Raw genomic sequence first — 26,445 nt, 5'->3', positions numbered from 1 at the left:
GAGATCCCACAAGACCAATCATGGTAGTAAGCCCAGGCCCTGGCAGCCTGCAATACACACCAGGTGTATGTACTGAAAATCCTGAAGGGATGGAAAAACAGAGAAAAAAGGACTACAGATGACTGGTGTAACCACGCCCCATTGAGCGGTAAGCCATGAGGGTAGGAAACGGATGAGCGGAGTCCTCCAAGTGCTCTCGCTCACTTCAGGGGAGAGGAAGCTCAGCAAAACTCTAGCAAAAGAAAACTGTCAGGACAATTCTTGACTAAAGAAACAGTCTGTTCAACTAATAATGCTGAAATAATTAGACATACATATGGAAAAAGATGAACTCAGACCCTCACCTCACGTCATACACAGAAATAAACTCAAAATAGATCACAGTCTAAATGTAAGGACTAACACCATAAAAATTTTAGAAGGAGAGTTTGCCCAATAGCCTATATACTATTCTCCCATGTAGTCGACGGTGGTTCGAGTCCTGGACCTGGTGGCTTAAACTCACGCCAGGCGCGTGTGCGTGCGTGCCCAAGATCCCGAGAGAAGAATGAGGAGAAGGGATTGTGGCATGGCCATCCCCTGTGGGTTGCGATTTCTAGCTTTCTTTTTCTTTTTGGAGAGGTTTTTGCTATAGGGCATGTGCACTCGCCAGAAAGACAGAGACAGACAGACAGAAAGCGAGAAATCACCTCCCAGTGGGGATGGCCATGCCACAATCCCTTCTCCTCATTCTTCTCTCGGGATCTTGGGCACGCACGCACACGCGCCTGGCGTGAGTTTAAGCCACCAGGTCTGGGACTCGAACCACGGCTAACTACATGGGAGTCCAGCGACTTAGCCATTATGCCAATCGCTGGCCCTCGCTTTCTGTCTCTGTCTCTCTGGCGAATGTATGCACCATATAACAACAACAACAAAAAACTTCTCCAAAAAATAATAATAATGATGATAATAAAAATATTTGGGCTCCTATATCTGCTTTTATATTCGTGTTGTAACTTTGGGTTGTCAGGAAAATCATGACACATTTTTGCACGGAAAATACTCGTATCTTTCCTGACAACCTAATATATTGGTTTAAAGTATATAAAGAAAATCTGGTCTCACACAGACATAGTTAGGAAAGGCAATAGCAGATTTTTTTTTCCCCAGAAAAATTCAATTTTTTGTTATTGTACCAAAACTCAACAAGAGGCAGTTTGCAATGTAAGAAACTAAAAATTATCAATTTTTATATGATGTTAGATGGAAATTCATTGATCTAACCTGCACCTTGAATGGATCATTTATCCATTTATGTATGATTCTGTAACATCATGCACTGGTTATTTGAAAAATACAAGTTCACTAAGTTATGCAGATTTTCCAGATGCTGACGTATTTCATTACATAATATTTTAAAATCATAATCACTGGGGCCAGTAGGTGGTGAGTGGTTAAGGCGCCAGACTCCCATATGACCAATCACAGTTCAAGTCCCAGACCTGGCAGCTTGAAAATCATGCCAGGCATGTATGTGTGGGTACCCAAAATCCCAGGAGGATAATGGAGGAGAAGGGATTGCAGTGTGGGGGTTGATTTCTCACTTTCCTCTCACTGTTTTCTCTCTCTGGCAAACACACATGCCCTATGGTAGATAAAAAAAATCTTTTTTTTTTGGAGAGGTTTTTGCTATAGGGCATTTGCGCTCACCAGGAAGACAGAGACAGAAAGTGAGAAATCAATCCTCAGGGGGGATGTCCATGCTGCAATCCCTTCTCCTCCATTCTCCTCTCGGGATCTTGGGCACGCACACACACATACCTGGCATGAGTTTAAGCCACTGAGTCCAGGACTCGAACCACAGTAGACTACATGGGAGTCCAGCAACATAGCCATTATGCCAACTGCTGGTCCCAATAAAAAAATCTTTTAAAAAAGAGGGAGGGCAACAGGTGATATGGTGGTTAAGGCACTGGACTCCCACATGTCTGATCATGGTTTGAATCCTGGACCTGGTGTCTGTCTCTCTCTCTCGTGAGCATGCATGCCCTATAACAAATTAAAAATTAAAATAAATAAAATTAAATAATTATGGGACTGGCAGGTGGCGTGGTGGTTAAGGTGCTGGACACTCCCACATGGCTGACCATGGTTCAAATCCTGGACCTGGTGTCTGTCTCTCTCTCTCGTGAGCATGCATGCCCTATAACAAATTAAAAATTAAAATAAATAAAATTAAATAATTCTAATAATTTGTCTTACTGTTTAATTTGCATCTCTTTGCATTTTAACTACACTGAATAAGTTTTCATTTTCTTAGTGGGCATTCAACATTTTTTTATTTTGGTGAACTACATATGGTCTTTTGGTCATATTTTTCTCTTGGAGTTCCCTGCTTGTTAATAATTTGTAAGAAGTTTTATGGCAAGGATAATAATCCTATGACTGTTAAACGTGGTTAATAATTCTGTTCAGTTTACAAGTATTTGATTTGTATTAAAATATGACTGTAGACCTTATGATGTCATTGCCGATAAGGGATTTAATAACATCAGATCAGACCAACTCATTCACTTCCATAGAGGAGGAAGCTGTTATCAACTGGTACAGTGACCTGCTCAATGTCAGGCAGTAAAAAGGCTTACATTAGTTCCAGAGCTTCTGATTCTTTCCCGGATGGATGCAAGGAAAACACACCTGGATTCAAATGGATCCTGCTTCTCCAGAGGTCTCACTCTTTTCTTTGTCACTGACAATTTCGTCAAATCCACACACTTCGTCTCTCCATTGCTGTAAGTGAACTCAAGAACACTGTTCCACTCTCCCTGTACTCTGCATACCACAGTGTTGGTGATGTTGTGCTTGACTTCGGCTGTAACTCTACAATTTAGCAGAAAATAGATATGCTCTGATAAGTGATGACATGTTTATCTCCTAAGATCCTGAAACCCAAAGGACCAGTAGGTTGCACAGTGGTTAAGGCGCTGGACTCTCATGTAGCTGACTGTGGCTTGAGTCCCAGACCCGGCAGCTTAAAACACACTGTGCATGTGTGCCCAAAATCCCAAGAGGAGAATAAAGGAGAAGAAACTGTGGTGTGGCCATCCCCTCTGGAAGTGATTTCTAGCTCTGTCTGTCTCTCACTGTCTCTCTAGTGAGTGCATGGACCCTATAGCAAAAATCTCTCTACAAAAACAAAAAGGGAAAAACTTGAAACCCAAGAATAATCATGATTCCTGTTTAAATTAGCTGTATAGCTCACTTCAATTTGTCAGAGTCAAAGCTAGACTTTGTAAAAACATGACAGCAGAGACAGCAGATGGCATAGTGGTTATGGTGCTGGATTCCCACACAGTCAATTACAGTTCAAGTCCTGGACCCAGGTGCATGTGCACTCATGCCCAAGATCCCAGGAGGAGTATGGAGGAGAAGGGACTGCAGTGTATCCATCCCTCTGGGGGATGCTTTCCCATTTTCCCTCTCACTATCTCGCACTTGCTCTCTAACCAGTGAGTGCATGCACCCCAAGGGGAAAACTTCTTAAAATAAGAAAGCTTTTGAAATATTTTTAAAATAACATTAATTTTAATCTTTATAAAGAGTAGCTGGTATCAAATTAAAGACCTCATTGCCATAAATGATCAAAGTATCATCTTTAAAATGTCTGCTACAAACAAAACTATTATAATATTAAAACTAAACAGTAATACAAAAAATATGAGGCCAGCCCCATAGCCTGGTAGTTTAGGGAGCCAAATCTCACATGTCCAACTAGAGTTTAAATCTTGGCCCAAACAGCTTGAAAAACACAGCAGGTGCATGTGCATGCATGCATGTCCAAAATTCCAGCAGGATGGAGAAATGGAGGGGAAGGGAAGGAATTGCTTTGTGACCATGCCACATAGTGGGGTGCTCCCCTACTCCCTGCCCCATCTCTCATGGGTGAGTACATGTGCCCAAGCAAAAAAACAGAAAAGAGAGGGAAAAAAGAAATTTATGAACATTTTCTTTTTAATATTACAGCTTTAAAATGTTACATTACAATCTACTTAACTTTTTCTTTTTTTACTAGTTAGTTCTATTTATTTGAAAATCTGGAGTCCCTATACCTGAAGATGTGGATATACCAATTCTGTATTAAACTATATAAGCCTAATTTTAAATTAAAAATAGAAACAAGACTAGTAAGAGGTAGAAAATAAAGTTAAAGGAACACATTAAAAATTTAAAAATTCTCTTGCCAAAATAGAAAAATTAGGGGCTGGCAGGTGGTATGGTGGTTAAGACACTGGACTCCCACATAGTCGATCACAGTTCAACTCCTAGACCTGGTTGTATGCTTTCTCACTTTCCCTTTCTCTTCTGGTAAAATTTAATAACAATAATAGTAACAAAGAAAATTAAATAAATAAGTCTTTTTAAAAAAAAAAAGAGGAAAATTAAAGAGCACAGATTTACAAAAAGTATCATCATTACCAAAGAATTCAAAGACCTCCAAAGCTCCCACTGTCGAAGTTAATAGCATTATCTGGCTATTTATCGGCAGATATCTGCACTGATGCAGCTCAAATGAATCAATAGGACAGGCTAAGAATAGGAACAGGCATAATGATTTTTAGTGAAGTACTTTGGGCTCCCTGTAGGACACAGATAACAACAGGATCGGACTAGATAGAGGTGGAGAACTCAGGGAACTGTGGGCAAAGATAAGGATGAAATCAATGTGTCAGAGATGGAGAATTACTTGAATTCAAAAGGGAATCTAAAAGACCAAAGCCAAGAGGTTCAGACCGCAGCTAAGGAATCCTAAGTAGCATTTGTCAGGCATAACCCAAGAGAATCAGAAAAACAAAGTAGAATTTAGGGAGTCCACAGTTTTCGGTCAGGAGAGAGCTCAAGGCAGAGAAGAGGAGCCCAATAAGCAAAAGAGCTGCAAGCCAGGTCTTAGAGATGGTGGTGTGCAATACAAGGGTTTGCGATCCAAGAGTAAATCAAATATTGAGAATCTAAAGTTAGGCGCTGTAGCTGACAGGACACAAAGAACATCATTAGGTCTGTTTTTTACAGCAGGAGGAGCTCGGGGTGACACTTGGACGCAGGCAATATTAAGTCATCACACTGCTGAGGCTCTCTCACCACGCTATTTCTCATGCCACAGTGTCTCCTCTCTGCTCCCACCTGCCAACATCCTTTCCTTCCTTGGAAATTTCTCTCCACCAAACAAGATACAAGGAGAGGACACTAACACTCACCTCTTCCCTTGCCAAACACATACCAGACTAGACTGAGAAGTGAGGAACAGTGATCCACTCCTCACGTACAGCCACAGCACAACCTCTCGAACCACTGTCCTCTCCCACCAGCCTTGCCATCCAACAAGTACCAAACCCAGGCCCTTGCTGGGAACTCTGGGTTATACGGAGGACCTGTTGCACAGAGCAGCCACCCAGCAGGAGCGGCATGAGGAGAACTGGGACTGGGGATGAGCACTTGTGTGGGAGCACAAGGAGGATGAAGAGACTCGCCTCACCTTGCTCATAATAGTGCTTTACAACTGTCTAACGTGGGATTGGCACGTTTCCTCTATAAAGGATCAGAATGTAAGTATCTTAGGATTCTCAGGCTAGACTGTCTCTGTCACAATTGCTAACTGTAGCACAAGAAAAGTCAAGACAAGTAGGTAGAGAGGCATGGCTGTGTTCCAACAAAAGGGTATTTACCGGGACCAGCAGTTGGCATAATGGCTATGTCACTGGACTCCCACATAGTCGAACACTGTTGGAGTCCCAGACTTGGTGGCTTAAACTCATGCCAGCACATATGCGTGCATGCCCAAGATCCTGAGAAGAGAATGGAGAAGGGATTGTGGCGTGGCCAACCCCCCCCTCCCCAGGGGGGCTGATTTCTCGTTTTCTGTCTCTCTTTCTGGTGAGTGCATGTGTCCTTGCTTGTTGGTGAGTGCATGTGTCCTATAGCAACCCCCCCCCCAAAAAAAAGTGTATTTACTAAAACATAAGTCAGGCCAGATTTGGCTGAAGGGTCACAATCTGCCAACCCTCTGGTCTATTTTTTCTTTAGGTTATTGCCATAGGGAACATGTACTCAACAGAGAGAGACATAGAAAGGGGAACAGAAATCACCCATGCTCCCCAAGAGAGGATGGCCACTCCACAATCCCTTCTCCTCCATTCTCCTAGGGATTGTGGATGTACACGCACCTAGTGTGATCTTCAAACTACCAGGTCCTGGGCTCTAACTGCGGTCAGCCATGCGTGAGTCCAGCACCTTAACCACTGTACCATCTCCTGGCCACACCCTCTGGTGTAATTTAAAGGTAACAAAGAACATTCACAGCTCTAAATTAGTCTAAAATATTTTACATGCTTCCCCTTTTGGCTGACATGTTCTTCCTCCCTGGCTCTACTTCTGATCCTTCAAAACAGCTCAAGCATCATCCTCAGGAAAGCCATCACTCATCTTCTGCCCTATGGTACACACTTCCAGCGAACATGCCCAGCACTGATCACATGGCAATGTTATTACTGGGTTTGTCATCTCCCCCAGTAGACTGTCAGCTTTTTTGTTGTTGTTGTTACTAGAGAGAGTATTGCTATAGGGTGTGTGTGCTCACTGAGAGACAGAGACAGAGAAAAAGTGAGAAATCACCTCCCCAGGCGAGATGGCTGCTCCGTTATCCCTTCTCTCCATTCTCCTCTAAGGGTTTTGGGCATGCTCACACAAACACCTAGCATGAGTTTTAAGCCTCCAGGTCTGGGACTGGAACCACGGTCAACTACGTGGGAGTCCAGTGATGTAACCATTATACCACTGCTGGTTCCAATAACCTGAATTGTTATAAATGTTGTCTGAATTGATGAATGAAAAAACAGCCTCACAGAGCTTAAATTATATGTTCAGTATCACTCCCTAAAACGAGTAGTGTGAGTAAAGCATACACACGACAGTGCAAGTGTATGCATAGAAGGGGGCACATAAATAACATCTGCTTAACACTTACATGTCAGGACTTTACCTGTCACGCCTTGTTAGGTTTTTGCCACAGGGTGAGTGGGCTCACTGGAGACAAAGAGAGGGAAAGTGAGAAATCACCCCTTGGGGGATGCTACCTGGACTCTCTTCTCCACGCTCCTCCAAGGATTTTGGGTGCACACACACACCCAGCATGATTTTCAAGCCATCGGGTTTGGGGCTCAAACCATGGTCAGCCATGAGGGAATCCAGCACCTTAACCACTATGCCACTGGCTGGTCTTCCTGGCTATCTTACTTCTTTTTTTTTTTTCTCAAGGGCTGGTCTTCGTGGCTATCTTACTTCTTTTTTTTTTTTTCTCAAAGAATTATTTTATTTAACATTATTTATTTTAATTTGACCAGAGAAGGTCAGATTGAGAGTGAGAGAGAGAAAGTAAAAAAGCAAGCTGCCAGGTCCAGGACTCGAACAGAAGCAGGTCATGTGGGAGTCCAGCACCCTTAACCACAATGTCACCTGCTAGCTCCCCCCCCCGCTTTTTAAATTATTTATTTAATTCTACTTGTTATTATTATTATTTAGTTTGACCAGACAGAGGCAGAGACAGGGAAAGGGAAAGTGAGAGAGCAAGCCACCAGGTCCAGGACTTGAACCATGGTCAGCCATGTGGGAATCTAGTGGCTTTAAAACCACCATGCCACCTACCACCCCCAACCCCTGCTTTTTAAAAATTATTTTATTTAATTTTATTTATTTATTTTAATTTGATCAGAAAGGGACAGAGGAAGAGAGAGAAAGAGAGAGAGAGAGTAAGCAAATAGCCAGGTCCAGGACTTGAACTGCGATTGGCCGTGTGGGAGTCCAGCACCCTTAACCACCATATTACCTGCGTGGCTATCCTATTTCTGTAAATGAGGAAACTGATACCCAAAAACTCAGGTTAATTGCCCAAAATCAAATAGCTAGTTCATAGTAGAATCAGGATTTGAAAACAAGTCTGTTATACTCCAGAGACCAAGATCTTTCTAATATTTCTTGGCACAAATTTCCTTAAAACAACTTGGTCTTCAGGTCTGACATTATTATAATTTTGTAGCTGTGATATAGCGATAAAAATGAGATAAGGGTTTTGCTATAGGGTTTGTGTGCTCGCAGGAGAGGAGAGAGATGGAAAGACATAGTGAGAGGGAAAGTGAGAAATGATCCCCAATGGGGGATGAAAACACTGCAATCCCTTCTCCTCCCTTCTTTTTCTGGGATTTTGGGCATGCATGCACACACGCCTGGCATAATTTTTAAGCTGCCAGGTCCAAGACTTGAACTACAGTCAGCCATGTGGGAGTCTAACACCCCCCCACACACACACACACACACATCCCGGCCAGAGGGGACAGCCATGCCGCAATCTCTTTGCCATTCTCCTCTCAGGATTTTGGGCACACACACACACAGCGTATTTTCCAAGCAATTTGAGTCTGGAACTCAAATTGCTCAACTGGCCATATGAAATCTAGTGCTTTCAGCTCCAAGCCATCAGCTAGCCCCAGAGAAATGCTTTACAGGACAAAGAAAAATTGGGGAAACAACCTAAAGAAATGAAGTTAAGCTGTAATGAGAGCCAACTGTCATTTTTTAAAAGCTTTATTTATTTATTTTAATTTGACCAGAGAGGGGCAGAGTGGGGAGGGGGAGTGGAAAGCAAGCCATCAGGTCCAGGACTTGAACCACAGTCAGTCATGTGGGAGTCCAGTGCCCTTAACCACCATGCCACTGGCCAGCACCCCCCAACTGTCATTTTCTTCCATGCAGCAGCCTGGCTTCCTGCCCAATCAGAAAATTTAGAGCTAAGTCTGGGATTTAGGAAGTAAAAGCTTCATCCAAATGCTGAAAATCATGGTGAAGCAAGCCCAACTCCATTTTGAAGGGGTACTTCCATCTTAGAAATTGTGCCTCCTTCTCCCCCTCCCACTACAGTAGCTACAGTAGGTAGGATCAACAGAAGCCCTAAGAAACAGTCCATTACCAAGGGACCATGCCTGTTACCAGGGGAGCCATTAAGAGTCTATTGTGTTCAGAACATGCCCTTAGGAATGATTAACCTGCTTGCTTTGTGTCTGTAACTGGCTTTATTGCTTTAAAGAAAGCCCCTTCCCTTTGTTACTACCAACATGTCATCCTGAGATAAAGCGTAATTATAGCCTACATAAACTCCTTTTCTCCTTTCACTCAGGGTTGCGGGGTTTTGAGAAACATGAGTACGCCCCCCTCTCATGCTGCCGGCTTAATCAATAAACTCCAATAAATTTGGCTATGTCTGGATGTCCTCTTATTTCTCCTTGAGTAGACTATAACAATAGTAGGAAAAGTATAGTAAAGTTATGCCAATGATTAACATGAGGCAAAAGAAGTTATCGAAAGTGATTCCTAACCTTGGGGAAATTTTGAAACACTTGATAATTCCTTAAATGAAGTATAGTGGAGAAGAGCGAAGAGCTTCTGAATCAGACCAGTTCTACTGAGGGCCTTAGCTTGAATCTTGTCATCTCTGAAATATGTCCTCCTATAGGGCTGCTATAGGAAGGCTATTTTAGATAATGTTAATAAAGACATTTATTGCTTTTGAGTAATAGGTGCTCTTAAAATGATAAAGATGAAGAAGATTAAGTTTAAGGTGGCTCTATCCCTCATGGTTGACTGAGTGCTTGAGTTCCAGACCTGGTAGCTTGAAAATCACACCAGGTGCGTGTGTGTGCTTGCCCAAAATCCTGAGAGGAGAATGGAGGAGAAAGGATGTTGGCATGGCCATCCCCCAGGGGGCTATTTCTCACTTTTCTTCATTCTCTCTGTCTCTGTCTCCTTCCAGTGAGTGCATGCGCCCCATAACAAACTATTAAAAAATAAATAAAGTACATTTCTGAAATCAAAATCTAAGATTTGGACAAAGTCCTTGCCCATGTATTCGAGCAGATCAGAATTTTCTCTCTGGTAAAAATTCTACATCTCCCAACAATTCAGGCTTACAAGATGGCCATATCTGAATGAGAATGCAAACAAAAATTTTATTTCAAAGTTAAAACAATTTTTCTTTGCCAAACTCAGAATATTGAAAGCATTCTATCAATAAATGAGTGACTATAGAATACACTGCCCTTACAATATTACCGAAAAACTAAATTATTTTTTCTTTTTGGAGAGCTTTGCTATAGGGCATGTACCCTTGCCAGAAAACCGAGAGACAGAGAGATAGAAAGTGAGAAATCACCCCCCGGGAGGGATGGCCATGCCACAATTCCTTCTCCTCATTCTCCTCACGGGACCTTGGGCATGCACACACACGTGCCCGGTGTGAATTTAAGCCACTGGGTCCAGGACTTGAACCAAAGTCAACTACATGGGATTACAGCGACATAGCCATTACACCAACTGCTGGTCCCCAAAGAACTACATTTTTAAAAAAACATTTATTTATCATCGTTTTCCAATTTTGACTAGAGAGAGAGAGAAAGCTGCTAAGTCTGGGACTCAAACCATGGCAGCCACATGGGAGTCCAGTGCCCTCAACCACCATACTACCAGCTGGCCCCCAAGAACGAAATCTTAAATTGTTACACCATTCATCTCTAAAGTGAGAGTAAGTGAACTTTTTTTCCCTTTTTTAATTTCAGTTTCTTTTATACATTCAATCACGTGTTACTTAGTTTGCAAAGGGAATATTCCAACATTTGTATATTTCTCATCAGTCCAGTTAACGACACTATAGAATTATCTTCAATGGATAATAACCCATTTCTTTGTCTCATAAGCGACTTGCCTCTCTATTTTTCTCCTTAATGTTCTTCCTCATATTCCACTTCTTCACCAACCCTCTTCCCACACTGTAACTGGTATTTATAACCATTTATTATGTTTCTACATCCTTTAGTCATTCGGTTTCGGCCTTAGAGTGCAGACATTCAGTATATATTAAGTGGAGATATACAATGTCTCTCTTTCATAGCCTGGCGTGCTTCACTCAGCAGTAAATCTTCCATATTCATCCACAAGAGTAAATGGACTTTAAATAAAGCATTTGCTCTCTCACTTTCTAAAAACTTGACAAGTCAGTCTTTTAGATTTTCTAGATTCTGACTTCAAACTTTTTGGCTTTTGGGTTGCCAGAAAAGTCATGATGTATTTTTCTATGCAAAAATGCAACCCAACAGAAAACCACCGGATATATTAACTTCAAATAGAAAAGCTTTTTATTGACTGAAAGTTAAAGACTTAGGCTTTGAGTTTTATGATGATATATATAAGAAATACTAACATGAAGGGTAATTACACTTTTTGCAGAACTACTGAAGAAGATACTGTCTATTATGTCACTCAATATCACTATGTTTGGATACATGCAACAAATCTCTTTAGAATTTAGTGCCAGGAAAACAGTCTGTCTCTCTTGAAAAACTGATATGCTCCCTTTATCAGACAATGAGAAGTATGTTAAGCATCATGTTTCTTCTTTAACAGGTGAGTCAGAACTAAATTTTATTTTCTGTTACAGCTATCATTTAATCCTGGTTGCACAGTTCAATTGTTCTTTTCTATATTATTACTACTGACTTCATTTTTTAACTATCTATTACATATGAATTTTTCCTTACAAAAATGCCTTCCAAAATAGTATCCTGGATTCCAGCACTAGACTGAAAGTGACTTGAAAGTAGAGATAGTCTTCACTTCTCTGTATGTCCAGTATGTAAAATGTGTACATAATCACTGGTATTATACTACACACTGTGAGAGAGAGTATGTGTAAAATCATCTTAAAGTAGTGTTGAAGATGGGCCCAGGAGATGGACAAGGGAGCATGGAACAGTTAAGGAGACTCACTTGGCTGCATCAGAGATACCTGTGGAAAATGAGGGAGTAAGGGAAGACAAGTGGAATATGATATATTTATGCCAAAGGCAGACAGCAGATAATGTGTCTGCTCCAATTGCAGATAGCAGCAAGAAACTAGGCTAAGGAGGGAAGCATGGCTATTAAATAAAGGCATGGAAAAAAAACCTTAGTTATAATATTCTAGAAAGTCAAAGAAAAGATGGCAACAATAGAAAATCTTTCTAATATCAATCTCCTAAATGAGAAATTAGGTGAATCCACTAGTTTTAGAGTGGAGAAAATGAGATAATTTTAGTAATACCCAGTAAGTAAGACTAGGTAAAGGGTAGGAAGGGGTATAAAAAAGCTAATGTAGGGGCCAGAAGGTAGTGTGATGGTTAAGGGCGCTGGACTCCACATGGCTAACTGTGGTTTGAGTACTGGCTCTGATGGCTGCTTTCTTTCTCTCTCTCTCTGTATGTGTGTCTCTCTCTGGTCAAATTAAAAACAAATGATGATAATAAATAAATTAAACTTAAAAATTTTTTAAAAAGCTAATTTAAGTAGGAAATTCAATTAAATAAGGAGGCAAATATAATGACTAACCATTAACAAAAACTGGGATATTTACCTAAAATTATGAGGGTTGGGGCTGGCAGGTGGCATAGTGATTAAGGGTGCTGGAATCCCACATGGTCAACTGCAGTTTGATTCCTGGATCTAGCAGCTTGCTTTCTCCCTTTCTCTTTCTCTCTCTCTCTCACTCTGTCCGTCTCTGGTCAAATTAAAATGAATAAATGAAGTTAAAATTTAAAAACTCTTTCTAAAAAAAAAGAAAGAAATTGGGACCGGCAGTTAGCAAAATGGCTATTACGTGGCTGGACTCCCATGTAGCCGACCGCAGTTTGAGTCCCGGACCCAGTGGCTTAAACTCATGCCAGGTGCATGTGAGTGCGTTCTCAAGATCTGGAGAGGAGAATGGAGGAGAAGGGATTGTGGCATGGCCATCCCCCCTTGGGGGTGATTTCTCGCTTTCTGTCTCTCTGTCTCTGTCTTTCTGGTGAGTGCATGTGCCATATAACAAAAAACTTCTCCAAAAAAAGAAAGAAAGAAAGAAAGAAAGGAAGGAAGGAAGGAAGGAAGGAAGGAAGGAAGGAAGGAAGGAATTGTGAGTGTTAAAAAATTCAGACCTAAGACATTCAACAGTGGCAGATCAAAGGACAGTACAGACAAGACTACTTCCAAGTAAAAGGAAACTCACAACTATACTGTCCAAGAAAAACATGCAAGTATTAACCATGACTTCCTATAATGGAAAACAGTACAGATCTGTCAAAAAGATTATACCTATGTTGTAGAAATAAGATGAAACAACCAAAGAAACAATTCTGTGTATAAATAATGTGTTTTTTAAAAAATGCTCTTAGGGGCCAGCAGGTGGCGAGGTGATTAAAGGCACTGGATTCCTACATGGCCAAATGTGGTTTGAGTCTTGGACCTGGTGGCTTGCTTTTCCGCTTTCCCTTTCTCTCTCTGTCTGTCTCTGTCTGATCAAATTAAAAAATAATAACAAATGTAATTAAGTAAATAAATAATTCTTTAAATAAAAACATGCTCTTGGACCAGCCAGTGATGAGTGGTTAAGGTAGCTAGATCCCACATGGCTGACTGTGTGGTTTGAGTCCTGGACTCAGTAGCTTAAAAAACATATTGTGTGGGGACCAGCAGTTGGCGTAATAGCCATGTCATTGGACTCCCATGCAGTCGACCGCAGTTCGAGTCCTGGACCTGGTGGCTTAAACTCACGCCGGGCGCATGTGCGTGTGTGCCCAAATCCTGAGAGGAGAATGGAGGAGAAGGGATTGCAGCATGGCCCCTGGGGGGTGATTTCTCGCTTTCTGTCTCTCTGTCTCTCTCTGTATTTTTAGCGAGCGCATGCGCCCTATAGCAAAAACCTCTCTAAAAGAAAAAAAAAAAAAGTTGGGTGTGTGTGCATGTTTGCCCAACATACAATAGGAAAAATGGAGGTATTGTGATGTAACTGACCCCCATATGGGGTGTTTACTCCTCCCTCAACACCAGCAAGTGCATGCACCCTCAGCAAACTTTTCTGAAAAGCTGTTATAGGTAAGAGTCCAGTAGGATTTCAAATACACATATACATGAATATGTATATACATGCACATATTCACATGCACACACAAAAACACACGTACTCTTCAGAATCAAGTTTCAGTGGCCAAAAATAAATTTGCAAAAAGGGAAATTAAAATTGTTTCATGTCTCCTTATTCATAAAATAATACTAAATAGAAAAAAAAAAAAACATTTGCCACTTGTGAGAAATTCAGGACTTGAAGGTAGGGTGTTGCGAAAAACTGAGAAAAGAGATGAGGAAAAGGTTAAAGCAGGGGGTTAAAGCTCTCCTGGAGCCGAAGCAAGACTGTGTTAGAGCGGAGCCCGTTTATTCCAAATTAAATCAGATAAGCTGGAGCAGAAGCAAGACTGTGTTAGAGCGGAGCCCATTTATTCCAAATTAAATCAGATAAGCAGTAGGCGAGTTTTGCTATAAAGAATAATGTACAATATACATGATGTTCTTTGTAGGTTATATTCCTGGTACAAGGTTGATAGCTATCATTGACTTAGTATTTAGATAATATCTTGGCCATCCAACATCTTGAGACACAGCCCAGGCCTGGAGCTCCATCCAGTTGACCATGCAGTCCTGGCGGCATTCTGTCTGGGAATAGGGTTGCCTTCAACTCCCTCCTGCATTCTTCCCTTCTAGCTATCTCTCAGGTCTGGACTGGTTTCTGTTTCCAACAGCCACTGAGGAATATTCTGGATTTGATATATTTCTCACTGTTTTTGTTTCCCCCCAAGCATTCTGCTGAAGAGTTGTTGAAGAATTGTTTCACCAATCCAAGAATGTTATGAGGATATTGACTCCGTCTCTAATCTTATATAAATGACGAGGGTGTTAAAATGAAATAGGGGGCCAGCCAGTGGCAATTAAATCATCTGGATCCCACGTGACGGACTGCAGGTCGAGTCCCAGACCAGTTGGCTTCAGAAACACGCCAGGCACATGTGTGTGCATGCCCAAAATCTCAAGAGGACAATAGATTAGAAGGAACTGCAGTATGGCCATCCTCCCCAACCCCCCACTTTCTCTCTCTGTCAATCTCTGTCTTTCTCCAGTGAGTATATGTGCCTACAGCAAAAAATAAATTAATAGCAGGTTCTTTAAAAAGAAAACAAAGCAACAATAAAAGGAATGGGCTGCCTCATACACTGCATTCTGTACTAATTATATCCCAACACAGACTGAGCAAATTGGCTGTCAGGCATGTTGCAAAAAAATGTATATATCTAGTAATTGTTGGTCTAGTGACTCCTAAAGTCCCTTTTAAGTGTAAAGTTTGAATCCTGGGATTACTATGATGAGAGGAGTAAGTGGAAATACATCACAAAGTGTAACCCATACTGATTCCTTCTCAAAGGGATTAGGTGGTTTCTATTTTTATTTTTTACAACATTCACTGCTTCAGTGTTTTGAAATTCATACTTTCAAAGCCCATTCAATACTAGGAGCCAAATGAGCTTTCTTTCCAGTTCTTGGCATGATTGTGAAGGCACCAAGTTTAGGACTCGAACCATTGTCAGCCATATGGAAATCCAGTGCTTTAATCACCATGCGACCTGCTGGTCCCTCCACTTCTTTTAAAACTTGTAAATACCAGTCTCCCAATGAAGAAGTCAAATAGCCAGGCCAGTTCCATGCCATATGTTTAAGCACTATGTGGTGGGAGCCAGATCCCACACAGCCAACCATGGTTCAAATCTTGGTCCCAATGGCTTGAAAAATACCCTGGGTATATGTGCATGCATACCCCAAGATCCTGATGGGATAAAAAAAATGAAGAAAAAAGGACTGTGGTATAAACAGGCCCAATGGGGGGCTCACTTGCTCTCTCTGATATGTGTATGTGCTCTCCGGAATTATTTTTTCTTATGTTCTAAATGAATAAATAAAAAGAAGTAAAATAATCACATGTAATTGAAAGTCTCATACATGACTGGATGGGATGTATTTTGGTCCAACCACTGAAGACAATTGGTTGGCTGTATCTAGTAAGGTTCAACTTACATATCCTACAACCTAGCAATTCTACTCCTAATATCAACCCAATAGAAATTTATACAGGGATCAGCAGGTGGCGTGATGGTGAAGATGCTGGATGCTTCCATATGGTTGACCACGGTTTGAGTCCTGGACCTGGTGGCTTGCTTTCTCGCTTTCTGTCTCTCTCTCTGGTCAAATTAAAATAAATGAATGAGTAAATTAAAAAAAAAAATTTTTTTAAAGAAATTTATATATACAATAGAAGAAAAAAAAAGAAAAATAGGGGTTCGCAGATGGCTTGTGAAAAAAAAATTTTTTTTAAGAAATTTATATATACAATAGAAGAAAAAAAAAGAAAAATAGGGGTTCGCAGATGGCTTGTGGTTAGAGCACTGGAATCCCACATGGCTGACTACAGTTTGAGTCCTGGACCGAGCAGTTTGAAAATCATGCCAAGCGTGTGTGTATGTCCAACATCCCAGGCGGAGAAGGGATTATGACATGGACATCCCTCCTAGGGGGTGATTTCTTGCTTTCCCTCTCATTGTCTCTTTTTCTCTTGGGTGTGTGTGCACGCCCTATGGCAAAAACTTTTAAAAATTATCCATTTGTTCACCAAATAGTTTTCTTTCAACTATTTATAATAGCCAAAAATTCAAAACTATGCAAATGTCCACCAATATTAGAATGAATAAATTGTGGTATAACCACATTAAAGAATACAGTCCTCAATAAAGTGAATGGCCTTACAAGTATACATGGATAAATCTCAAAAACAATGCTGGATAAAAAGAAGCAAAATATGAAGAAGAGTGTAGTATATCATTTCATTTACAGAGTTCAAAAACAGGCAAAACTAATCTATAGTGTGAGAAATCAGGATAGTAGCTACCCAAAGCGGAGAACTGTTTAAGTGTTAACCTAAGAAGAATGTGTGTGAGAGAGAGAAAGAGGAAAAGAAGGAGGGAAAGTGGAAGAAGGAGAGAAAATACTCTTAACAGGGTATGCAGGGAGTCTCTGGGTACTGGGAATGTTTCCTATATAGATCAAGAAACTCAAGTTTTCATTTTGTGAAAATCCATCCATTTGTATATTTTTGTATATATAGTATTCTCCAATAGTAATTTTAGAGGAAAAGGAAATATGAGTTCATTTCAGGGACAGTAAGACTAGTAGACATCAAGAACCTAAGAAAAACGTCAGGAACCTTTTGAGGGTCCTAGCAGAAAGTTATTTAGTTTGGATGATGTAGACCAGTACTGAAAAGACTAACAAGCCAAGAAAAAGAGTATAATGACCAGGCAGTTTACAAGTAACAATAGAACAAAGCCGCTACTCGATATTCCAAACCATCTAAAGACACAGGCTTCATTGTGCTTCCACATGATTTCTTCTAATTAGAAATATTTCCAACCTGAGCCAGCAGGTGGTGTTGTGGTTAAGGGTGCGGGACTCGCACATGGCTGACCATGGTTCAAGTCCTGGACATGGTAGCTTGCTTTCTCACTTTCCCTCTCTCTCTCTCTCTCTCACTCTGTCCTTCTCTGATCAAATTTAAAAATAAAGTTATAAAGTTCAATAAAATAATAAAAGTTATTTTATTGAAATTTATTTGTTTATTTTAATTTGTCCAAAGAGGGACAGACTGAGAGAGAAAAAAAGAGAGAAAATGAGAAAGCAAGCCACCAGGTCCAGGACTAGAACCGCAGTCAGCCGTGTGGGAGTCCAGTGCCTTTAACTACCACATCACCTGCTGGCCCCTATTCTTCCTAATTCTTAAAAGATAGTTTTGCTGGGTATACAGGGTCCAAAATAAAATAATTCTTTAAAAAAAAAAAATTCTACCCTAACTTGTAGCAAATACCTGCTTCCACTGCATCCAAATTGGAATCACCTTAAAGACAGAACTTGGCCAGAGTCTGCATATTTATTTGTTAGAAATTCTATATCTTTTTAGTTATTTTATCAGGAAAATTTATGAGTAAATATGTTAATGTCATTAACTAGATAACAATTTTTGGAATGCATTGATAGATGAAATATATTGGGAGGACCAACAGTTGGCATAATGGCTATGTTGCTGGATTCCCATGTAGTCAACCACATTTCAAGTCCCGCATCCGGTGGCTTAAACTCACGCCAGGCACATGTGCGTACATGCCCAAGATCCCGAGAGGAGAATGGAGGAGAAGGGATTGCGGCGTGGTCATCCCACCAGGGGGTGATTTCTTGCTTTCTATCTCTGTCTTTCTGGCGAGCACATGCGCCCTAAAGCAAAACCTCTCCAAAAAACCAAAGAAATATATTGGGACCAGCAGATGACATAATGATTAAGTCGCTGGACTCACACATAGTCAACCATAGTTTGAGTCCTGGATCCGGCAGCTCAAAACTCATACCAGGTGCAGGATCAGCAGATGGCATAATAGTTACATCGCTAAACTCCTATGTGGCTGACCACAGTTCGAGTCTTAGACTCTGTGGCTTGAAACTCATGCCAGGCAGGTGTGTGTACATGCCCAAAATCCCTAGAAGAGAATGGGGGAGAAGGGATTGTGGTGTGGCCACGCCCCTGGAGGGTGATTTCTCACTCTCTGTTTCTCTGTCTCCTCTCTGGAGAGCACACATGGCCTATAGCAAAAATTTCTCTTAAAACAAAACAAAACTCACGCTGGGAGCATGTGCTTGTGTGCCCAAAATCCCAATAGAAAACTGGAGAAGGGACTGCAAAGTGGCCATCCCCTCTGGGGGGTGATTTCTTGCTTTCTGACTTTCTTGTCTCTGTTTCTGTGGCAACCAAACACACCCTATAGCAAAAATCTCTTTTAAAAAAAGGGTGAAATATATTAATAAAAAAATAATAAATATGGATAAAAATCCAACTACTAGCCAGTGGCATGGGGGTTAAGGAAGCTGAATCCCACATGGCCAACTATGTGACTTGGGACCTGGACCAAGCAACTTGAAAAACACACCAGGTGCATGTGTGTGTGCCCAAACTCCCGAGAGGAAAATGGAAGAGAAGGGACTGTGGCATAGCCAGTCCTCCTGGAGGTGCTTTCTCTCTTTCTCTCTCTCTCTCTCTCTTGTCTCCAGTGAGAGCACATGCCCTATGGCAAATTAAAGCAAAACAAAACAAAAATCCAACTTCACCCATAGTAGAAGAAAAAGAATAAAGAGTTAAACAAGATCAAAGTGGAAAAGTAAGAGCCAAATATCATTAAAATGTTCTTACCGGTGAAGTTTGCCACCATAAAAAGGCTTCGTATGAAAAGTGATGCTGGCTGAGTACCCCGTTTTTGCACAGTTTACACTGACTTTGCCACCCAGTTCTACCCAAGGAACTGTCAAGATTGACCTGGCATATGCACAAGGTAGAGAAAACGTATACTCTTCTCCATGCTCCAAGAGACTGAGGATACCTGAATGAAAAAACAGGAGGGTCGTGAACATTTTTAAAAAGAAAAAGATAGCTACAGAAACCCTTGTTATATTTTCCCTATTAAATAAACGTAATTATTTTGCTTAAACTTCATATAATTTTGGATAAAACTGACATCATATACAATTGTACTTGTAACATTTCCTGGAAATAGTGTTATTTCCACTAAGACCTTACTATCCTTTTGGAGTTCAGGGTTCAGTAAATGTTACAAAGAGTTCCCTTTGACAGTTCTTAAAAATGAAATAAAAACTTTAATCATGCTATACTGTATCATGTTAAGATTTGATCATTAATACTAATAAATTTCAGCACTTTGGGAATAACTAGATATCCAATATAAAAATAAAAGACATAGACCAGTCAGTGGCATGTAGGTCAAGGGAGCTGAATCCCACATGGCTGAGTTCACAGTTTGAGTCCTGGACCTAGTGGCTTGAGACATGCCAGACACATGTGTGTACATGCCCAAAAAATCCCAAGAGGAAGGGACCAGCAGATGGCATAATGGCTACATTGCTGGACTCCCACATAGTCGACTGCAGTTCGAGTCCTGGACCCAGTGGTTTAAACTCACTCTGGGTGTGTGTGCGTGTGTGCCCAAGATCCCAAGAGAAGAATAGAGAAGGGACTGTGGAGTGGCCATTCCCCTGGGTGTGGGGGGGTGATTTCTCACTTTCTGTCTCTCTGTCTCTCTCTGTCTTTCTGGCGAGCACAGGGACCTTACAGCAAAAACCTCTGGAAAAAAAAAAATCCCAAGCGGAGAATGGAGAAGAGGTTGCAGTGGGGCCATCCACCCTGGGGGGTGATTTCTCACATGCACTCTCTCCAGTGAACACATACACTTTAAACACATTTTAAAAATAAATAAAAACACAGACACTGACTTCAGACAGCATTATAGGAGGAAAAATAATAAGAAAAAATGTAATTCTATCATACAATATAGTTATATAGTTACGGTAATAATATTAATTTTGTTTGCCAAGTTCTAATGTATAGTGAAGCTACAACAGACATTAAGTGCTGGTTTTCAAACAAATATTACTTTCTTTTTTTAAAGAATGAATTTATTGGGACTAGCAGATGGCATAATAGTTACGTCACTGGACTCTCATGTAGTCAACTGCAGTTTGAGTCCAGACCTGGTGGCTTAAAACTCATGCCTTGGATGTGGGTGTTTGCATGCCCCAAATCCCAAGAAGAGAATGGAGGGGAAGGGGTGTGGCCATCCCCACTGGGGTGTGATTTCTTGCTTTCTGTCTTTCTGTCTCTCCAGCAAGCACACATGCCCCATAGCAACAAACTTCTAAGCTCATTTCCTGTGTCATCACCAGACCAAATATTGAAATGATACCCTTTTTAAAAATTAATTTACTTATTTTATTACTTGTTTTTTGTTTGATTGTGTTTAAGAAAGAAATTTTTGCCATAGGGTGCATGCACTTGCTGGAGACATAGAGAGAGAGAAAGTGAGAAATCATTCCCTTAGGGGAATAGCCACATCACAATCTCTTCTCCATTCTTCTCTCAGGATCTTGGGCACACATGCACACATGCGTGGCATGAGTTTCATTATGTGGGAGTCCAGAGCCACAACCATTACACCACCTGCTGGGCCCCCTTTTATTTTTTTCCAGATTTTTGCCATAGGATGTATGTGCTCGATAGACAGAGAGGGAAAGCGAGAAATCATTCCCTCAGGGTATGGACATGCAGCAATTACATCTCCTCTAGTTTCCTCAGGATTCTGGGCATACATGCACATGCACCCGACGTGATTTTCAAGCTACTAAGTTTAGTACTCAATCCATGCAGTAGGCCACGTGGGATCCAGCAACCTTAACCTCCATGCCACCTGCTGGCCCAATGTGAGTACTTTTTAATACTATAAAAGATGAAGTTAATTTAAAACATCATTCAGTGGGACCAGCACATGGCGTAATGGTTACAATGCTGGACTCCATGTAGTCGACTGTAGTTTGAGTTTCAGATCCAATGGCTTAAAACTCACGTAGGGTGCGTGTGCATGTGTGCCCAAAGTCCCAAGAGAATGGAGGAGAAGGGACTGTGGTATGGCCATCCCCCTGGGGAGTGGTTCTTGCTCTCTGTTTTTTTGTCTCTCTGAATTTCCAGTGAGTGCACACATTCTATAGCAAAAATCTCTCCAAAAAAATTATTCAGAAATTGGTAAGATATAACAGAATTAAAAAATGAAGAAATCTGAAAGAAAGGATATTTTTTCTATGGCCACAATAAATTTCAAAATGTTAGAGTCACAGTCTTAATTATGCTATGCTAACATCATTACATTTACATTCAGAACAAATATTCTTTACATAAGCAGTTACCTTTAATATTAATGTAGTATTTTTGTCTGCTGTTATGTTTTCATTAAGTCTTCAAATATTTTATAGATATTACTGTATTGTAATAGCCAAAAAAACACTGTATTTTTTTAATAATCATTATTTATTTATTTATTTATTTATTTTAAAGAATTGTTTTAATTTTATTTGAAATTATTTTTGGCCACAGAGGCACAGAGTGAAAGAGAGAGAGAGAAAGAGAGGGAAAGTGAGAAAGCAAGCCACCAGGTCCAGGGCTCGAACCACGGTTGGCCATATGGGAGTCCAGCCATACCACCAGCTGGCCCCAATCTTTTCTTATTTTTAATTTTTTTTGCCATAGAGCAAATATGCTTGCTGGAGAGAAGAGAGAGAGAGAGAGAGCAAAAGCAAGAAGTAACTCCCGATGAGGGATGGTCACACCACAGTACCCTCTCTCTTCCATCTCTCTACCCTGTCAAAATTTTGGGCATACACATAGGTGACCACTGTTTTTCAAGTCTCCAGGTCCAGGACTCAAAGGAGCCATGTGAGATTTAGTCACCTTAATCACCACACTATTGGCTAGCCCTTATAATCTTTCTCTTTTCTTTCTTTCCTTTTCTTTTCTTTCTTTCTTTCTTTTTTTTTTTTAATTTGCTACAGGGTGTGTGAGTACTTTGTGGAGAGAGACAGAGAGGAAGACAGAAATAAGGTGAGAAAGGAGGCCCCCCTCCCACCCCCAGAGAAAAGACTACACTGCAATCCTTTCTCCTCCACTCTCCTCTTAGGATTTTGGGCATGCATGAAAACACACTTTGAGTATTTTTCAAGCTGTCAGGTCCAGGACTCAAACCACACATGGAATCTACCTACTTTAACCACATGCCACTTGAATGACCCCATCAAAACCTTTTTAAAAGAAAAAATTTTTAATTACCAGAGGGCTCCTGCGCTCACCAGAGAGAGAAATACAGAGAGAGGCGGGGAGAAAGCATCCCCTCAAGTGGAGCACAGTCACACTGTAATCTCTTCTGAATTTCTCCATCCCATTAGGATTTGGGGCATGCACACACACATTTGGTATAATTTTCAAGGTTCCAAGGCCAGGACTCAAACCACAGCTGGTCATGTGGGATCCAGCTGCCCTTTATCAGTAGACTATAAGGCTTGTCCTTGTAAACTTTCAATGAAGTAGAATTAAAAGTTTGGCAATGTATATTTTCTTTTAAAGAATTATTTTATTAATTCATTTATTCATTTAAATTTGACCAGAGAGAGACACACACACAGAGGGGGAGAGAGAGAGGGAAAGTGAGAAAGCAAGCCACCAGGTCCAGAACTAGAACTGTGGTTGGCTACACATCAGCGTCCAGCACCTTAACCACCATGCCACCTGCTGTTCCCCAGCAATGTATTTTTTAAATATTATATTTATAGCTCCTAGGTAAATATAAGAGCCATAAAGATTTACCTAGAAGACATTTCTTAATAAAACATTTTTGTGATTTCCATAATAATGAAACTTTGGAAACAATCTCAATGTTTAAATAGAGAAAAATGGCTAAATAAAAAATGACAAGTATATTTTTAATTAATTTGTTTTTATTATTATTAATATTTAATTTGACTAGGTAGAGAGAAAAAGGGAAAGTGAAAAAGCAAGCTGCTAGATCTGGGACTTGGACTGCAGTTGGCCAGGTGGGAGTTCCGTGCCTTAACCATCACACCACCTGCCAGCCTGATGGCAAATATATTTTACAGAACATTATGCAGTCATCCAAATACATGTTTTATTGATTACATGGGAAAGGAATATATTTAGTAGAAAAAGCAGGACACAAAACTATATATATAGATGGGAACCAGCAGTTACTGTAATGGCTATGTCGCTGGACTCTCACGTAGTCGACCGCAGTTCGCGTCCCGGACCCGGTGGCTTAAAACTCATGCCGGGCGCATGTGCGTGTGTGCCCAAGATCCCGAGAGGAGAATGGAGGAGAAGGGATTGCGGAGTGACCATCCCCCCTGGGGGGTGATTTCTCGCTTTCTGTCTCTATGTCTCTCTCTGTCTGTCTGACGAGCGCATGCGCCCTATAGCGAAAAACTCTCAGAAAAAAACTATATATATAGAATTAATCCTAATTTTTTAAAACAGAACGAACATAAACACACAGAAAGCACATAAACTAATAACTAAACTTATTCATCTTGGAATGGAAGGATTAGAGATGCTTTTATTTTTTCCTTTATATTTTTCTAATTTTCCAAAATTTCAACAATAAAAATGTTATATTTAAAAATCAGAAAAAAAGTCATTTAAAAAGAGAAATTATATTAGTCCATGCTATGCTCTCCTCTATTCCTCAACGAGCATTCTGAAATATGCTCAAGAACTTCAACAAAAAAGCAAAACAAATAGCATTTCAAAATTATAATGAACATTTGTCTAGCTTCCCCAAATTTAAGATTCTCGTGTGATATTAAATACGGAAGAACGATGTTTCTACTTACCTTCTCCGACCATCGTCACACCTATGGACATGCCTAAGAATTTGCTCTTAGTCCAGACATGTGCATTCACACACATCTTCCTCTCTGCACATTCTGCATAGAATCCTGAGACTGGAGGATGGTGGGAAACCTGCTCAGCAACAAACCTCACCATATAGCAGTCTGAGTCCGCCTGGCTCAGAGCCTCCTCTGAGAGAGGAGCATGGTTTGTGACTGCTGGGGTGGGAGAGCTGCTAGCAACACTGCAGGCGACCTCGCTTTTCGGAACCCGCCAGGAACAGTGAAAAGTCTCCCCAATGATAGGATTGTATGGTTTCTTAGCAATGGCTCCCTTTCGGCCTTCATGGAATGAGGTCAGGTAGTACTCAACAAAGCGAATCATTCTGTCCTCGGCTGTGGCTCCATTCGTGATGGCTAGAAAGAGGTCTGGATGAGACATAAAGTCTGCATACATTTCCAGCAGGGAACGCTTCTCTAAGATAAATGTAGGAAGCACCACCTAAAATAACAAAAATCAAAGAGGAAAATTTAACCCATGCATGTATCTGTAGAGAATTATTCTAATCTCCAAAAACATTTCATTCTAGATGGATATAAAAACAAAATCACAGGCCAGTAGATGGAGTAGAGGTTGAGACACTAGACCTCACAAGGCCAGCTTTGAGGTTCAAGTCCTAGACCTGGTGACTTTTAGAATCTGTCTAATAGGCTTTCTGGTTTTTGCCAGAACCATCCCCCATCCACTTTGAAAAGAGCATGCTTAAAGAAAATGAGAGCCTGGCCAAGTATTTAAAATTAAACACAAATTCAAGCGTGTCAGATGGAAAAAGTTTTTTCACCTCTTCAAACTTATGGACTAAATAAAATATTATTAGGGAAATGGTGTTAAAACTCAAAGTAAATGTTAGCTATGCCTTTTTTCCTTTCTCTGCTTTGTCACTGAATGAGAAGACGCATTAAATGTCATTTCTTAAGAACAGACTACAGGGGACCAGCAGTTAGTGTAATGGCTATGTTGCTGGACTCCCACGTAGTCGATCACGGTTCGAGTCCCGGACCCGGTGGTTTACTCACGCCAGGCGCGTGTGCGTGCGTGCCCAAGATCCTGAGAGGAGAATGGAGGAGAAGGGATTGCGGTGTGGCCATCCCTCCTGGGGGGTGATTTCTCACTTTCTATCTCTCTGTCTCTGTCTGTCTGGCGAGCGCACGCGCCCTATAGAAAAAAAAAAAAAAGAACAGACTACAGAGATCAAAGGCCAGGCCAGCAGGTGGCAAAGTGGTTAAGATACTGGATGCCCACATGGTCGACTGCAGTTTGAGTCCCAGGCATGGGTTCTCAAAATCACAATAGGAGGGAACCAGCAGTTAGCGTAATGGCTATGTCGCTGAATTCCCACAAAGTCGACCGCGGTTCGCGTCCCGGACCCAGTGGCTTAAAACTCACGCCAGGCACATGTGCATGTGTGCCCAAGATCCCGAGAGGAGAATGGAGGAGAAGGGACTGCGGCGTGACCATCCCCTCTGGGGGGTGATTTCTCACTTTCTGTCTCTATGTCTCTCTCTGCCTGTCTGGCGAGAGCACACGCCCTATAGCGAAAACCTCTTAAAAAAAAAATCACAACAGGAGAATGGAGAAGGGACTGCAGTGTGGCCATCTACCCTAAGGGATGATTTCTTACTTTCTCTCTCTCTTTTGTCTCTCTGGTGAGTATACACATCCTATAACAACAACAAAAAAAACTCTTAAAAAGAAAGAGCAATCACAGACCAAACCGAAAACTGTATTTAATTTTTAAGCATAAGAATTATCTTCAGGACCAGCAGATAGCAAATAGTTATGTCAATGGACTTCCATGTAGATGACCACAGTTCAAGTCCCGGACCCGGCGGCTTAAAATTCGTGCCGGGCATTGGGCCAGGAGGTGGCATGGGGGTTAAGAGTGCTGGCCTTCCATGCGGCTGACCATAGTTTGAGTCCCAGACCTGGTGGCTTTCTTTCTCTCTCTCTCTATAAATCTATCCCTCTCTGGTCAAATTAAGATAAAACTGTATTTAATTTTTAAGCATAAGAATTATCTTCAGGACCAGCAGATAGCAAATAGTTATGTCAATGGACTTCCATGTAGATGACCACAGTTCAAGTCCCGGACCCGGCGGCTTAAAATTCGTGCCGGGCATTGGGCCCGGAGGGGGCATGTG

General features: G+C 41.1%; 1 protein-coding gene across 2 annotated transcripts in view; it reads right to left on the bottom strand.

The window, feature by feature from the left end:
* OSBPL11 (oxysterol binding protein like 11) overlaps positions 1–26,445 on the bottom strand; it is a 111,679-nt gene that overhangs the window by 7,816 nt on the left and 77,418 nt on the right. For both annotated transcript variants that reach the window (XM_006154550.3, XM_006154551.3), the window contains 3 exons: positions 24,247–24,745; positions 19,199–19,385; positions 2,680–2,862 (listed from right to left, as the gene is read on the bottom strand). In XM_006154550.3, the coding sequence (XP_006154612.1) occupies positions 2,680–2,862; positions 19,199–19,385; positions 24,247–24,745 (869 nt within the window). The remainder of the gene's footprint in view (positions 1–2,679; positions 2,863–19,198; positions 19,386–24,246; positions 24,746–26,445) is intronic.

Source organism: Tupaia chinensis, unplaced genomic scaffold (genome assembly GCF_000334495.1).
Source record: "Tupaia chinensis unplaced genomic scaffold, TupChi_1.0 Scaffold000415_1, whole genome shotgun sequence".
Taxonomy (NCBI): Eukaryota; Metazoa; Chordata; class Mammalia; order Scandentia; family Tupaiidae; genus Tupaia; species Tupaia belangeri.
This window is presented reverse-complemented; position numbering and strand designations above follow the sequence as displayed.